The sequence below is a fragment of the Hyperoodon ampullatus genome (genome assembly GCF_949752795.1).
Source record: "Hyperoodon ampullatus genome assembly, chromosome: 14".
In the NCBI taxonomy this organism is placed as follows: domain Eukaryota; kingdom Metazoa; phylum Chordata; class Mammalia; order Artiodactyla; family Ziphiidae; genus Hyperoodon; species Hyperoodon ampullatus.
This window is the reverse complement of record NC_136927.1, coordinates 64,528,368-64,545,285: the sequence shown is the minus strand read 5'-3', so window position 1 is coordinate 64,545,285 and position 16,918 is coordinate 64,528,368. Positions and strand designations below refer to the sequence as shown.

Here is a 16,918-nt window from a genome sequence, read left to right as displayed (position 1 = left end):
TATTGTACTTTTATTTTTCCTTTTTTTTTTTTTTTTTTTAGAGTTTTTATTTGGCTGCTACCTTAAAATACAAGCCCTAAAAATGCCAGCTTGTTTGGACTTAGAAGATGACCTGGATAAATGATAAAAATTAAGAAAGACATTTTGGTGAGTGAAACCTTATGTGAGAGTGAGTATGGCTCAGCTTAATTCCAAGCAGTGGAATGACACTACCAAAGTTACATTGCAAAAATTCTCTAAGTTTGAGTGCCTTCTGTTTCTCTGGGATTAAGACCTTGATCTCTCTTTTTTTTTTTCTTTTCTCTCTCAGGGAGTCCATAGACCTCCCAAGAGGCACATCATAAGACTTAAATGCGTTTTAAATACCTGGTCTTCTCCAGCACTACACCAAACCCAGTGTAGTTTACTGGGGCCTAGTGTTCTATCAGTCAATCTTGTGAGTCATGATTTAATTAGAAATTGAAAACTGATGGCCTGTGGGCCATATGCAGCTGTAGTGTGTTTCATTTGGCCCATAGAGTATTTTCCAGAAATGTAAATCAATTTTAAAATTTGGAGATTTTACGAAATATATGGATTTTAGTCTATTCTTAAAATTCAGAATGTTAGTCCTGGGCCTGCACAACACCTTCTGTCCCTCCAGAAAGGAAGTAATAAAGTGGAACAGAGTAGCAGCTGCTGAACATAGATGGGTATGCAAGTTTCCTATTGCCCAAACCATTCATACAGTATGTGCAAATGCATTTAATATTCAGTGTTCTTCTCTTATTTACTTTATGTGCCTGACTCCTGTAGGTATATGAATTTGTGATTTCTGAAGTGCATAATAGCGTCTTGTCTTTTTGCTCAAATGGCAGATAATCTGAATAGTCTGTGACAATCTTTTAACCATTATTCACATAGGAATCTGAATATATATAAATATACATATAAAATATATATTTAAATCAGAAAAGACTGGTGTAAGTAATTAAATATATATAATATATATGATATAAATTTATATATTTATAAATATATATGTTCAAATATGTTTATTTTTAAAACATACTGTGATTTGGAAGACGTTCATAGATAAGCTTCTTAGCATTCCTGATGTCTGGCAGAGTTTTACCATGGAGCAGTACTATGTTTCTGATATGCTTGCTTTTTCCTTTTTTTTTTTTTTTTTTGGCCACACCACATGGCATGTGGGATCTTCCCCCACCAGGGATTGAACCTGTGCCCCCTGCATTGGGAGCATGGAGTCTTAACCACTGGACCTCCAGGGAAGTCCTCTTTTTCCTTTAAAAAAAAAAAAAACAAACAATTAACTCTTTATTAAGATCAATTTCAGATATATGTAATTTATAGTACAAATAAAAATATAATGAACACCTGTATGCTCATCACCTATAATTAGCCATTATTAACATTTTGTTATATTTGATTAATCTGTTTTTTCCTCAATTATTTTCAAGATTAAATTGCAGACATCATGACATTTTACCTCAAAATGCTTCCGTATGCATCTCTTGGGACTTCCCTGGCAGTCCAGTTGTTAAGACTCTGTGCTTCCATTGCAGGGGGCACGGGTTTGATCCCTGATTAGGGAACTGAGATCCCTCGTGCCACGTGGCGTGGCCAAAAAAATAAATAAATGCTTCAGTATGCATGTCTTAAGAGACAATAAGAACATTGTGGGCTTCCCTGGTGGCGCAGTGGTTGAGAGTCCGCCTGCCAATGCAGGGGACACGGGTTCGTGCCCCGGTCCGGGAAGATCCTACATGCTGCGGAGCAGCTGGGCCTGTGAGCCATGGCTGCTGAGCCTGCGCGTCCGGATCCTGTGCTGTGCAATGGGAGAGACCACAACAGTGAGAGACCCGCGTACTGCAAAAGGAAAAAAAAAAAAAAACATTGTCCAAAAATAACCACAGCACCATTATTATCACACCTAGCAAAATTAGTAATAATTTCCTAATTATCCTAAAAATGTGCTTTGCATCTGTTTTTTTTCAAACCAAGATCCAATAAAGTACTGTACATTGCATTTGATATTTTTTTTTAAATATTTATTTATTTGGCTGCGTTGGGTCTTAGTTGCGGCAGGTGAGCTCTTCGTTGTGGCATGGACTTCTCTCTAGTTGTTGCATGCGGGCTCCAGAGCGCGTGGGCTCAGTTGTTGCAGCACACACGTGCTCTCTAGCTATGGTGTGAGGGCTCTAGAGTGCACAGACTTAGTTGCCCTGCAGCATGTGGAATCTTAGTTCCCTGACCAGGGATCGAACCCGCGTCCCCTGCATTGGAAGGTGGATTCTTCGACCACTGAACTACCAGAGAAGTCCCCATTGCACTTGATTTTTAAGGCTCTTAAGTCTCTTTTAATGTAGAACAGTTTTACCCACCCTTTTTTTCCCCTGTGACCACTGACTTATTGAAGAGGCCAAGCCAATTGTGCTGTAGAAATCCTACACTCTAGATTTGTCTAATTATTTCCTCATGGTGTTCTTTAACTTGTTCCTCTGTCTCCTGTTAAAAACTTGTTAGATTCAGGTTAAACATTTTGGCAGGAATATTTCATAGGTAATTCTGTGCACTTAATATTGTACATAATTTCTGGTTGTTTCTCTGTTAATGATGCTGAGGTGGATCATTGCGTTCAAGTGGTAGAAGTCAAGTCTTTCCATTGTGAAGTTACAGTTTTCCCTTTGCTAAGCAGCAGGTATCTGGGATGATACTTTGATATCGTGTAACTATCCAGAACTCTGTCAGATTTTCACATAGTGTTTTTTCCTTACTGATGATCCTTGCCTGAATTATTTTATTAGGGATTGCAAAACTGTGGGTTTTCTAATGATACCATCTTTTTATATTTAAGTTGGCATTCTTCCATAAAAAAAGCTTTCCTTTATCAACTGGCTCTTTGGCTCCTGAAATGATTTCATTTGAAAATCTTTTTCATTCTACCTTGGACAAGTAGAATAAATAATATGCTTGCTTTTAAAATTTCTCCTGAATATCATATTTGTTTTTAGATTCTTTATAAAAAATCAGAATAGCCCCAATAAGAAGTTAAATCAGTAGGTAATCTGGAAATTATGTGGGTGAGCAAGATAACTGGTGGTTAATCTTAGCAAACACAAAGAAATAGCACATGCTCATGATAGATGACCATAAATAAGCAAATGAGTTTCTTGAGCTAGTCACCTATACTCTTGGAGAGAGTTTTCACTGAACTACATTTTCACTCAAAGATTACTCCATTATTTTGATAATAAATCCTTAGAGTTTAAGTGGGCATTAATCTCAAAGAATATGTTATCTGGAAGAAGTTTCTTTTTTTTTAATTTTTATAAATTTATTTATTTTTGGCTGCATTGGGTCTTTGTTGCTGCACGCGGGCTTTCTCTAGTTGCGGTGAGCAGGGGCTACTCTTCGTTGCAGTGCATGGGCTTCTCATTGCAGTGGCTTTTCTTGTTGCGGAGAACGGGCTCTAGGGTGTGTGGGCTTCAGTAGTTGTGGCTTGCGGGCTCTAGGGCACAAACTCCGTAGTTGTGGTGCACGGGCTTAGTTGCTCCACACGGGCTTAGTTGCTCTGCGGCATGTGGGATCTTCCCGGACCAGGGCTTGAATCCATGTCCTCTGCATTGGCAGGCGGATTCTTAACGATTGTGCCACCAGGGAAGCCCGGAAGAAGTTTCTTTAAAAAATTTTTTTTGTAGGGAAGGCCAGTAATTTTTTTCATAGACTGACTTTCTATTTCTTGTTTTTTTTTTAAGCACCTGTATAATGCCCATAGTACTGTTAAACTGATAATTCCTGAATTTGAATTAGCTGACTTCTTGCCTACCAGTTGAGGGTTTTCCATATCTGAATACACAGACTTCGTGGCATGACCAACAACCTCTTCAGAAGACTATCAAAATGCAGGTTTTTTAGTTGGTTTTCTCCTTTCCAGTTAAAGGTTCTTTTGGAAAACATGTCTTAAATTTTAAATTCCCGTCTTGCAGTTGTTTCAACTTCGGAACAGCTGTTAAATAGCTACAGTTTTTCAGGCATTTTCAGCAATCAGACTTCTTTCTGCTGGGCAGCAGGGGGTTTTTGTTTTTGTTTTTGGCCTCACCACGCAGCATGCAGGATCTTAGTTCCCCGACCAGGGATTGAACCTGTTCCCCCTGCAGTGGAAGCGCGGAGCACTAACCACTGGACCGCCAGGGAATTTCCAAGCAGCAGCTTTTAAGCCCTAAAAATCTTTTTTAGTTTTGTTTATTTACCTCTAAAGTTCCTTAATATCTGTAAAATGTAGATGGCAGTTGACTAATGGCAATGGTATTTATAAAGGATTTTCTGAAAGCTGTTTTTTCTTTATTTTTTTAAAGCTTTCCTTTTTAAAAATTGAATTGTATACTTTTTTTTTTTTAATTTTGGCTGTTTTGGGTCTTTGTTGCTGCGCACGGTCTTTCTCTAGTTGCAGCGAGCAGGGGCTACCCTTCGTTGCGGTGCAGGGGCTTCTCATTGTGGTTGCTTCTCTTGTTGCAGAGCCTGGGCTCTAGGCGCGCGGGCTTCAGTATTTGTGGCACACAGGCTTAGTTGCTCCGTGGCATGTGGGATCTTCCCGGACCAGGGCTCGAACCCATGTCCCCTGCATTGGCAGACTGGTTCTTAACCACTGTGCCACCAGGGAAGTCCTGAATGCTGTTTTTTCTTAACCATCCAAATTACACTGTTCCTTTATAACACTGATGGTACTAGGAAAGGTTATAATTGCCAGACTGTAAGACGCTCTGCTCAAATGTAAAAGTTTTTTTCCATATTTATTTACAACAGAGAAATTTTCCCCCTTAAAATTGCTTAGGTTTGGTTTTTGAAAAGCCTTTTCTCTTGAAGTTTAGTGATTATTTTAAAAAGAAAAGTTAAACAGTTTTAAAAAGTTGATACTTTTTTTCTATTTATGCAAGTAGTATAACCATATTACAGCATATTTAGCTTTGCATTTTCCTAATGACTTACAGCGTTTTTGGAAAATAGGAAAAAAAAATTTACCAACAATCTTACCAACCTAGCACAATCACTATTTGCATTTTAGTGGGTTTATTTTCAGTCCTTTTTTTCTTATCAATCTTTTTTTAAAAAAAAGCTGTAATTATGCTTTGTATAGGGAATTTTTTTTTAATTAGAAGATTTGTGTGAGGTTCTTATGTTTCTGTACCATTCTTGCTTAACACAAATGCTGAAAATTAATGTTCATTCATTCACTTTTGGGTTAAGAATGTGATCATCAATCCCAAAGATAATGGAGGAAATGGCCACATGGTGTGGTCTTTAATATTTGTACTCTTTGGTAGGCAACATAACTGAAAACAGCAGAAAATGTGACTTCCCTAGACCTAAAAGTTAAAAAGTAATTTAGTTCTGTCCTAGACATAGTTCTTTGCCTCTGTAAATATGTGTTAACCACTTATTTTCCTTTTGCAAAAGTATTTTAAAATTTTTGTGTCTTTGTTTTGTTTCTGAATCATTATTTTCAGCTATGTGACTATTAATAACCCTTTAAAAGTTGTTTTAAATGGTCCTCATGAAAGACTTTAGGATTTTAGGTAGTCCTGCAGATGCTCTTAGTTAGGTCAAGTTGTCCTTTGCAGGTTAAAGCAGAGGGCTTTAGAAACCTTGGCTGCTCTGAAGCTTTTGTTAGGACAGGAGTAAGGGAGTCTTGGCGTCAACCCCAGTCTTGCTCTATGGGGGTCAACCAAAAGGCTTATATGAATTAATTCTCAGAAAATACCTATTTTATCTTCTTGTGATCCTTAGTTCCCTTCTGCCCATATTCTAGGCTGACCAAATAAAAGGAAGTTTATTTAAAAGTGGTATATTTTTATTTCTGGTATCTTTAAGAACTATTATAGAATATCTTAATTAAACTAGCTTATCCTCTCTGTAATTTCTTAATTTTTATAGTACTTCCTTATTACTTGGAAGTAAATAAATTATAGTTTTCATAGAACTATAATTATACATTGTTGACTGTGTAATTATGCATTGTAATGCTTTTTGTATCTTCTGTTTTCAAAGGTTTTTTTATTGTCCACTTGGCATATGCTTCTGGAATAATATTCACCATGGTTTTGGATGACCTTCCAAACTTAGAAGACATCTATACTTCCTTGTGTTCATCAACAGTGGAGGACTCAGAGATGGATTTTGACTCTGGACTAGAAGATGATGACTCAAAAAGTGATAGTATTTTGGAGGATTCCACAATCTTTGTGGCCTTCAAAGGAAATATAGATGATAAAGACTTCAAATGGAAATTGGACACAATATTGGAGAACGTGCCCAATTTGTTACACATGGGTAATTTGCTTTATTTTTCCTTCTTGTTACTCTTTGAATTGTCCTTCTGTGGTTATCTCGAGTTTTACAAAGTACAACTGTGGTTGTACTAGGTTGAAAGGCTGATTTTAATTGCAAAGTTGGAATTTTAGGATTTTTTTTTAATAGAAATGCTGTTGTATTTTTTTAAGTACATGGAGTAACTGAACATAATAAAGCATTACTTAGCATAGTAATCCTTAAATTATCTGTTCTAATGGATAGGAGTAATTCTATCTAATTTTAGCTCTCTGGTCTTTAGTTTCCTTACCTATAAAATGAAGAAGCAAGACTGGATCTTTGAGGTGACTTAAAACTTACAAAAATCTTTTACTCCATGGTTCTACTTAAAATGAACTTGAAATTTGTTCTTTTAAATTTTAGGTCAGAGGTTAACCGATAGCCTGCTGTGTGTATCCATGTGCAGCCATGTGTTATGGTCCACTTTAGTTTTTGGGTTTTTTTTTTTTTTTTTTTATGTTTGAATTTCATTGCCACTGCTTTAAAAAATGAGATATTTTACATTAAAATTCAGATTTTAGATTTGTCTTTAAACAGGAAAGGTCAGATAACATTGAGCTCTCCTATCCCAGGTGGTGCTGAGTAACAGCTGCCACTGAAGGCAGGCCTTCCCCTCACGACAGTCCCATCTGTCCTCTTCACACATTTAGATAACCTGTAGTGGTCTTGTGGGAAGTTGTGCTTGTCAACTTTGGTTTAGATGTTCTCCATATTTTCTGGGTAGCACAATTATTTAATCCCTTCAGACATAGTACAAAGCCTAGATTTTATCCTTTTATCACAGATCTTGATTTGATTCAGTGCTAACCAACTTTTTTAGGTTTTTGGGGTCTTATTCATTAGAATTGATGTCAGGAGGAGAGCTGTCTTTTTTCCCAAGGGTCTTTCTTTTACTATGTTATATAAGACTTCTCTATAGTTCTGGATTATTTAACATAGTATTAGAGACTTCTATGGTGAAAGTTGTAATTATCACCATAATCATGTCATAATATATCATATCTTAAGGGCTAGCTGCACCTGAAATTGTTCATTGCTCATTGCTCTTTTTTTAAAAAATATTTATTTGGCTGTGTTGGGTCTTAGTTGAGGCACGTGAGATCTTCGTTGCGGCATGTGGAATCTTTCATTGTGGCACACAGACTCTTCATTGCAGCACGTGGGCTTCTCTCTAGTTTTGGCGCTTGGGCTCTAGAGCTCACAGGCTCAGTAGTTGCGGCACTCAGGCTGTCTAGTTGTGGGGCGCAGGCTCCAGATCGCACGGGCTCAGTAGTTGCAGTGCACGAGCTTAGTTGCCCCACAGCATTTGGGATCTTAGTTCCCCAGCCAGTGATCAAACCTGCGTCCCCTGCATTGGAAGGCGGATTCTTAACCACTGGACCACCAGGGAAGTCCTGCTCATTGCTCTTAATTATCCACATTTTTTTCTTGTTTTTAAATTGCTGAATTAGTTTATTAATGGCTTTTAAATAAATTAGCAGACTCAGACTTACAGTTATCAGTTACAGTCTTGATCCAAAAAGTATTTTAAGTCAGATGTTCTCAAATATGATGGAAGTTAAAAATTTTGATAAAATGTAACTGTTACAGTTAAAGATTTTTCTGCAGGCTTATCATAAGTAGATAATGTCATAAGCAAATTTAACGTTTGTCTAGACCACGTAAGTATAAGGTTCCAGTACTGTTCAGACTGGGAAGAAGCCCTGAAGCATCTATACTCTGTGGTACCAGGATCTCAAGCTCCCTACCTTTTGCTGTTTGGATGCATAAATATCATGGAAAGAAAAATGACCTGAAAAGCGGAGCTGGATTCTGATGTCATGATGCTGCTAGGTAGCCACTGGATTCTGAGCAAATCTCTTAGACTTTCTGGGCTTCAGTTTCCTCACCTATAAAATAGACTTGAACTAAATATTTCATAATCCTTCCTAAAGCTCTGTGATTGTACTAACCTTCTGCTCTTAGCAAATGATCTCTTTTTTCCACATAAGAACAAGTAGACTCCATGTCTGGATAAATGTATAACGCATAATGGTTTTGGAGGTGGCAGTGGCTTTAGGCAACATGTAGGCACTTTCCTGTATCCATATATATTTCTTATTTTGAGAATAGATATTCCTGTATGACCATTTTCTCAATACTGGAATGTATAATTGAATGGAGGATACAAGAGATTTAATGTAGCTGAGTTTATAACAAAAGAGAAAATTATTTTGTATGGGGTTGTTGGGGAAAAAATGTTTTTTTATTATCTAACTGGACCTGGGATTTGCTTTCCAACTGTGAAATATAATTACAGAAAACATTACCTCCTCAATTAGTTTAACTTTTGCATCTTAATTTAAAAACATGTTCTAAAGTTTGCATTGACTTTTCAGATTTGCTGAAATATAATGTTTTCATATCCTAACTGAAATGTAGTTGTCAAATTTATGTTGCTTTTCTCCTCAGTTTGGTATGCTTCAGTGGAAATTGTTTAAAGTAGAAAAAGATTAAAAATGAGAGACATAAAGAATCAAGATTTAAGCCTTCCTTAAATTGAAGCATTTATAGGATATTGGAAGAAATGTTTGCTCCCTCTATGAATATCTTTCACAGAGATGCCCAGTGAAAATTTAAATATGAGTATTAAAATTTCAGTTGTTTCGTTTGAAGAAGTAAAATTGCTTAACATTTTATAAGTGAATCTACTATTTTCCTTTTTAGTGCTCTTTCTTTAAACAAGTTTAGTGAATTATAGCTACAGATTCCCTAATATCTTACAATTGGCGTATCTGCCAGTTAAATTTTTATAAAATTTCACTTGAAATTTGAAACTTGAATATTCTTAGCTTCTCAGTTCATATACATTGAACTGAGTCCAGAAGTAGACCTTATTCTATTAATTTAAACTTGTCTCTCCCTTCTCTCTTATGTTCCTTACTCCATCTTACTGCTTTCCATTTATTTAGTGCCTGTGGTGTGTCAGATCCTGTGCTAGATTTTTGGCATATTATTATCTCATTTAACACTCACAGTCTCATGAAGTAGTTTTTTCATGGTTTTAGAGACGAGAAAGAAGTTTCAGAAATGTGAAGTAACTTGTTCATGGTCACCCAGGTGCTAAGTGGTACAGCTGGGATTAAATTTAAAGTCTGGGCTTCCCTGGTGGCGCAGTGGTTAAGAATCTGCCTGCCAATGCAGGGGACACGGGTTTGAGCCCTGGTCCGGGAAGATCCCACATGCCGCGGAGCAACTAAGCCTGTGTGCCACAACTACTGAGCTTGCACTCTAGAGCCCGCGAGCCACAACTACTGAAGCCCGTGTGCCTAGAGCCCGTGCTCCACAACGAAGAGTAGCCCCCACTCACTGCAACTAGAGAGAGCCTGCACGCAGCAACGAAGACCCAAAGCAGCCAAAAATTAATAAATAGATAGATGGATGGATAAATAAATAAATAAAACAAATAAATTTATTAAAAAACAAAATAATAATAAAGTCTATTTGATACCAAAGCTTAAACTCTCTCAGCTACTCCATGCTGGTATTCTACCTTGTTCTTTTACTTTGTTGTTGTTGTTCATTCCATGTCTTCTGTTGGCTAAAAGATTACTAATATTATTCTCTTTCTTTCACGACCAAGAATCCAGCAAGCTAAAGGTACAGAAGGTAGAGCCCTGGAACAGCGTGCGTGTGACATTCAACATCCCCCGGGAAGCAGCGGAGCGGCTACGGATCCTGGCTCAGAGCAACAACCAGCAGCTTCGGGATCTGGGAATTCTCTCCGTTCAGATTGAAGGTGCATGTCTGGACCCAGATTATAGGAACAGTAGAATATAGCATGTGCTGCTTTGTCTGTTCCTCTCAAGTTGAATTCAGAATGCCAAATAACTCGTGTCACCTGTGCTTTACATTGCAGCATCTTAAGATAAAGAGGAATTGAGGCTCTGGTTGGGTCCTGACGCTTCAGCATCCACAGCCTCAGACTCCATTTCCTTGCCTGATGTTGGCTGTCATTCTGTCAGACTTTGATTTTACTGGTACCCTAACCAAGGACTGATTTGTCTTTTAAAGAATATCTAATTTCAGTTGCTTCCTTCCACCCAATAAGCCTTATTTAGTATTTATTTATCTAACAGAGACTAGGAGGCCTTGAACAATCCTTTTGTAGCAGTATTCATTTTTCAGATGCTTTTGACAGAATGATCTTTTAAAAATGAAAATATGGGGCTTCCCTGGTGACGCAGTGGTTGAGAGTCCGCCTGCCGATGCAGGGGACCCGGGTTTGTGCCCTGGTCCGGGAAGATCCCACATGCCGCAGAGCGGCTGGGCCCGTGAGCATGGCTGCTGAGCCTGCGCGTCCGGAGCCTGTGCTCCGCAACGGGAGAGGCTGCAACAGTAAATAATAATAATAAATAAATAAATAAAAATGAAAATATGGAGTATACACACACACACACAGCTTAAAACCCTGCTGTGGCTTGCTATTCACAGAATAATGACCAAACTCCTTATCGTGACCTCAGGCTTTGCATGGTCTGACCTCTACCTTTCTCATCTAGCCTTATCTTTTACAACTCTCCTCCTTCTTCTTTGCTATCTATTCTAGCCTCCTCAGCTTTCTTTTAGGTTCCTTGAATATGCATTTCTTCTTCCTGCCAGGAGTCCTTTGCATTGATGTCTTCTCTATATGGATATTGTTCCCTACCATTCCCCTTTCCCTTAGTTATACCTACTCAGCCTTCAAGTATCAGCTTAAATCTTTTTTTTTTTTTCCCAGCTTAAATCTTGAGGAGGTGTTTTCTGAGCTCCTTGACTAAGTCAGAGTCTTTTGTCATGTACTCTTACAAAAGTCTGGTTTTTTTCTCCCTCAGATCATTTTCTCACACTTTGATTAAAGCAGTTATTTGATGATTGTTTTGTTCCCCCATGGACTGCAAGCTCCAGTAGGGGCAGGGACCATATCTTGTTTTGCTCATTGTTGAATCTTTGCTTGCCTGTACATGTCAAGTTCTTTAATAAACATGTTGAATGAAAGCAAGGGAAGCACATATATAATAGTAACACTTTGGTTCAGCCCTCAGAATAAATGATAAATAAAATATGGTCTTTGTCATTATAAACTCAAAAGGAGCTCATGACCTTGATGAGGGAGACAAACCTGAGAGATGTAAGTACCAGGTATGGGGAAGCACAAAGGAGATTCTATCTTTTGGTACCCAATGAACTAAAACCTTCTTTTCCCCTCCTGTGTTGATGTAAACAAGGCGGCAACCAGTGAGTGATCCCAGCCTTCTCTTGCCCTGGTGGGCCAAGCCCTCCTGACCCTGTGCTTGCATAGGACCTAAATGCTCCATTGAACCTCAGTAAATGAAAGGTCAACATATTGTATGTAGGAGTGAGACACATTTTATGCAGTTAAGATTGTAGGTTGCTATGCCCCAGAATGGGCGATATCAACAAACAGATTATTTAGAGAGATTATTCAGAGATATATAGATTGAGAAATAGGGTAAATTCCATAATTTGATAAACAAGGAAATAGTGGCTTAAACAATAACCAGTTTGTTTCAAAAAAAATGTTGGATTGTCTAAAAGGATTCAGAAAAGTAAAATTAATTCACAGCAATATATTGGATGTAAGATGAACTTTTTTTTTTTTTTTTTGTGGTACGCGGGCCTCTCACTGTTGTGGCCTCTCCCGTTATGGAGCACAGGCTCCAGACGCGCAGGCTCAGCGGCCATGGCTCACGGGCCCAGCCGCTCCGTGGCATGTGGGATCCTCCCGGACTGGGGCATGAACCCACGTCCCCTGCATCGGCAGGTGGACTACCAACCACTGCGCCACCAGGGAAGCCCTAGGATGAACTTTTGGGAAGAGTAGAAGTCAAATAACTATTGGTAATAACACTATATAGGCTGTTTATGCTTTATAAGCACAAAAGCACATGTATTTTTTATAAGAAACATGTAAGCAGTTTCTTAAAAACCCCAAACATTTTACAGTCTCTCTTACCTATTTACCTGAATTAAAAGGGCTTTGTGGTAGTGTTTTCCTCTGGAGAAAGGAAACACCAGTTTCTTCTCTTAATCATACCTACTTCCTACAGATTCTTAAAAGGGTAAAATGCTGATTTCCCTTTATCATTACAGCCACAAATTAAAATACAAGTACCAGCAAGGAAGCCAAATAGATAACATATATTACAAGAAATTATGCAATTTACATATGGCAGTGATTATCACATTACAGAAAAGAGTTCTTTAACTTTTAGGGTACACATATGTGTCCCAGGTGATCTCCTTTTCTCTTTCCACACTCCCTGGGAATTCAGGCAGGAGTGAAAGTGGTGGCAATAGCTGTTGCTTTTGTGAAACTGGTGATGGGGCTGATGCCTTTTAAGTTGTAAGAGAAGGTATTGCCACTGTCGTGGTGTCTGCTGCAGGGCTGGAGGGACAGGTTGTTTCTCCCAACAGACTGTTCTCCATTGAAGAATACTCCCCGTACCCTTCTTTTGAGTTTTGGCCAGGGAGTTGGGGAGATGTCTTTTTTGAGGACGTTGTGTGACTTCTCTGTAAATTCATTCTGATTTAAAGCAGGAGTCTGTGTCAAGGGCCAGAGAATAAATTTTTTGGCTCTGTGGGCCAGAAGATCTCTGTCAAGACAACTCAGCTCTACAGTAGTAGTGCAAAAACAGCCATAGGCAATATGTAAATGAATGAATGTGCTGTGTTCCAATAACGCTTATTTAAATAAACAGGCAGCAGGCTAGATTTGGCCCACAGGCCATCCAGCAAGTTGGAGAGCCAGTAGTGTTCTCTACGTGTGTTTCCTTGACAACAGTTAGCTTACGTGCAGGTGGCAAATAGGAGAATAACAGTAGTATAGTGTGGAAATTGTGTTTCACTCATATGTGATTTTTTTTCCCCCTGGGCAAGGGGAGTTAGATTAGTAGCAATAGAAGGGTTAATTGTCCTCAAGAAAAGCCAAGAAGCCTTTAGATCTGTTGCTACATAGGTGGGAGTCCTTTCAGCTTTATTTCAGGAAAATTAAGGATGAGAAGTTACACTCAGCTACCTTCCCCAGAAGTATACCCTCAGCATTGCACGGCTCATTTCAGTTTCTCCTGTGCCCACCTTAATGGTGGCTCCACTGGCTCAAAGCTCCACTGCATCTACATTATTTCCCACCTTTAACCAGTCATTTTCATTCTACTGTTTTGGGGTATGTTGCCTACACCAATTTTTGTTTTTATTAGCGCTCTGGTTACAAAGCCGCATGGATTTTGAGTTTGCCTCAACACTGTTTTTCCAATAAAACCTATTATTTTCAGTGTGAGATTTTTATAGACTGCGAGGTTTTCAAGGAATTCATTTATCATATAGAAAAATGTCTATGATTCTTTGTAAGGTTAAAATAAGATGACTATTCATCATATAGCCAGTAAATAGCTAATGAGTGCCTACTGTGTACCAGGCACTGTTCAGTGTTTAAAGGATATAATTAAGGTGGCCATATAATTTATCATCTAAATTAGGAAATTGAGAGTAAAGGGGGTTACTGTTAATAACTATTAATTAACTGTTAATAACTATAAGTGAATGAATAAGTAACTGTTGATACATGGGATGTGCTCTGAAGAAGTAACAAGATGTTCTGGTAAGGGTGACCTCACCTTAGATTAGAAGATTGGAGAAGGCCTTTTGGGGCATGTGACACTTAAGATTACATTGAAAATTGAGAAGTTGGTTTATGTGAAGGGTGCGGGAGAACTGTTCTAGGCAGAGAGAACAACATGTGCAAAGGCCTTGAGGTGAGAAGTGGGTTTGTGTGCCTAAGAAAGTAAAAAAAATGCCACTGAGGCTGAATCCTTGTTATTGAAGGAGAAAGTATTGTGAGTTGAGGTTAGAGAGAAAGGCAAGGACCACGTCTGGGCTGTCAGTAGCAGCCACGAGCCATTTACATGATCTGATGTCCATTTCAAGAACAATACTCTTTCTACCTAGAATGTCTTAGCAAGTTTAGTGTATTAATAGTTCTTTCCCTTTAGTGGAAACCCTCAAGATCTGTATTCTCTTTTCTCTTTTCTTCCTGACTCCCATAGGCAACTTAGAACATCTTGTAGCCCCTGGTGATTGGTCACTTATTGGTAGTATATTTGTTCCCTATTACCAAGCTACCTGCCCGGTTAAAATACTTAATATTTTATCCATTTATCTAGCTGACCTAGATCAGTGACAAGACAGAGGAAACTGCTGTGCCCTCATTGGCTTCCTTCTTTATCATCTTGCTCTGTAAAACATTAAGTTAAGGAACAAGGTGAACACACCCTTTCAAATTTTCAGCCATAGGCTAGCTATACTTTTATCTGCCCACAAGGTGGTGCTGTCTTCCAGAGTAACAGTAGTCAAAGTTTGGGATTAAGCACAAGGAAGCATCCCAAAACTTGTTTCAGAGACCTTTTTATCAAGTGAGATTTAAATTGCCTCTAACTTTAGAGTCTACTCAATTGGAACACTTCTAGTGACATTACCTACCAGGCTATTGTGAGGTTCAAATGAGATACAATTTTGTAAGCGTTAAAAACCCTATACAAAATGTTGGTCTTTATCGTAAGATGTCTCAGAGGTAGATTAGTAGCAACCTGTCTACTCTTCATTGCATGAATTTCTCTGCTGCATATCTATTTATACTGCAGTCATTGAAAGGGAAATGGTATTTTGCTTACAAATATCACAGTGTCCCCATGCCATCGTATGTTCTTTCTCCATTAACACATAAAACTAAAGCTCTCGGATATCTATTTTTAAATGAAATTTGCATCTTATTCTGATGATTTCCTTTTTTAACCTACCTATCATTTTCAGGGGAAGGTGCTATCAACCTTGCTTTGGCTCAGAACCGAAGCCAAGATGTGAGAATGAATGGACCCATGGGAGCTGGAAATTCAGTTAGGATAGAGGCGGGATTTCCCATGGCAGGTGGTCCAGGTGAGATCTACTCAATTGTATGACATTTTACTAGTTTCCTTTTTTGGCTTTATTTGCTAGTGTATGATCATTTGGGTCCTGCAAGATAGGTGGGGGTTCCTGACACATTTCTGTTTATTGGTTCAGGAAAGCAAGACGTGAATCTAGACTCTCAGGAGGCTAGAATCACAGAGTATGGAGCATATACAGTCTTTGTGATCTTTTGGGCTTATGCTTAAAGGTAGATGAGCCCTGAACCATGCAGCAAACATTTATTGAGTTTTCATTGTATGACAGGACCTATGCTAAGTTTTGAAAGTAGAACTGAATAAAACATCTTCTACCCTCAGGGTGTTTATAGCATAGTGTAGCTTTCCAACTCCCACCTTTCTCTGTGACTGAGAATCTGTGAGCTGAGAGTTCTTGCATGCTTATATGTAATCTGCAGAAGTATGTGGGAGAATATTGTGTTTTTATCTATTTAGAATTTGAGAGAGTTATAAATTTTTTGCTAACTTTTTAGCAGTCCTGAAATTTCTTAGGGATTGAATGCAATATTCTGTGAGTCACAGAATATTAGAATTGAGTTGGCTCCCTCATTTGAAGTTGAGGAACCTGTGGAGTTCACAGAAAGGAAGCAATTTGCCCTGGGTCAAGTAGCAGTGGGCTAATAGCACAGCTCTAACTCCCCAGGTCAGTGCTATTTTCACAACACTAGTGGCTTTCAGACTTTTTCTGCTGCAGGATCTTTTATTCAAATAAGCCAGAAAAGCACAGCTGCTATGGTTGAAGGAGAGTAAGTACCTGAAACTATACCCAGTCATTCACCTCCCCATCTACCACAGTAGCTCTTGAAGAAATGCAGCAGAATAGAGAAGCTCAGTTTATAAAGCCATTTTTCTGAACTGTAGCTGAAGACTTGGCCATATAGAATTGGAACTAGGTTTTTATCCTGGCACTGCCATTTAGTGTTTACCTCAAGCTAGTTACTGTAACTCTCCAGGTAACAGTTTCTTCACCTATAAAATGAGATAGTAGTGCCTATAATCTTTTGAGCTCATGCTTGAAGATGGATGAGCCCTGAGCCATATAGCAAACATTTACTGTGTTCCTGTTATGTGTCAGGGCCTGTGTTGTTGGGCTGTTTTGGAGTACTATATAGTAAATGTAAAATACCCAACCTGGAACCTATAGTAGGGAGTTAAAAGATATAGTTCTCCATATAAGTCTGAGCATTTGGTGTTAAGGAAGCTTGATGAGAGGTTATAAGTGATGCTATTGCCACTACTGAAGAACCAGGGCCAGAAGAAGAGTGGGCAGAGTTTAGCCAAGTTGCATATAGTTAGTGAAAGACTAGACCTAGGATGAGACTCAGGAAATCTGGGTTCTGGTCTCAATTTCTGGCCAGATGTCTTAATATTTACTAGCCTTAGTTAGCTGTAAACATATTTAATTATGCCCTAGAAACAATGTTATAGATCTCTTCCAGCCTTAAAACATTAGGACTCTTAAAACAGTATCAACACACTAATTGCAAGCTCTCCTAGTATCTGGCAAATAGCAGGCATATTTACTAAGCATCTCTGAAAAGTGAGGGTAA

General features: G+C 38.5%; 1 protein-coding gene across 2 annotated transcripts in view; it reads left to right on the top strand.

The window, feature by feature from the left end:
* Positions 1-6,080: 6,080 nt before the first annotated feature.
* Positions 6,081-16,918, top strand: part of NCOA6 (nuclear receptor coactivator 6) — a gene marked incomplete at its 5' end in the record, with an annotated part of 53,162 nt that continues 42,324 nt past the window's right edge. The window contains 3 exons of one of the 2 annotated variants that reach the window (XM_079720173.1): positions 6,081-6,330; positions 9,992-10,147; positions 15,217-15,339. In XM_079720173.1, coding sequence (XP_079576299.1) covers positions 6,096-6,330; positions 9,992-10,147; positions 15,217-15,339 — 514 coding nt within the window. The remainder of the gene's footprint in view (positions 6,331-9,991; positions 10,148-15,216; positions 15,340-16,918) is intronic. The other variant, XM_079720174.1, reaches the window with a different exon arrangement.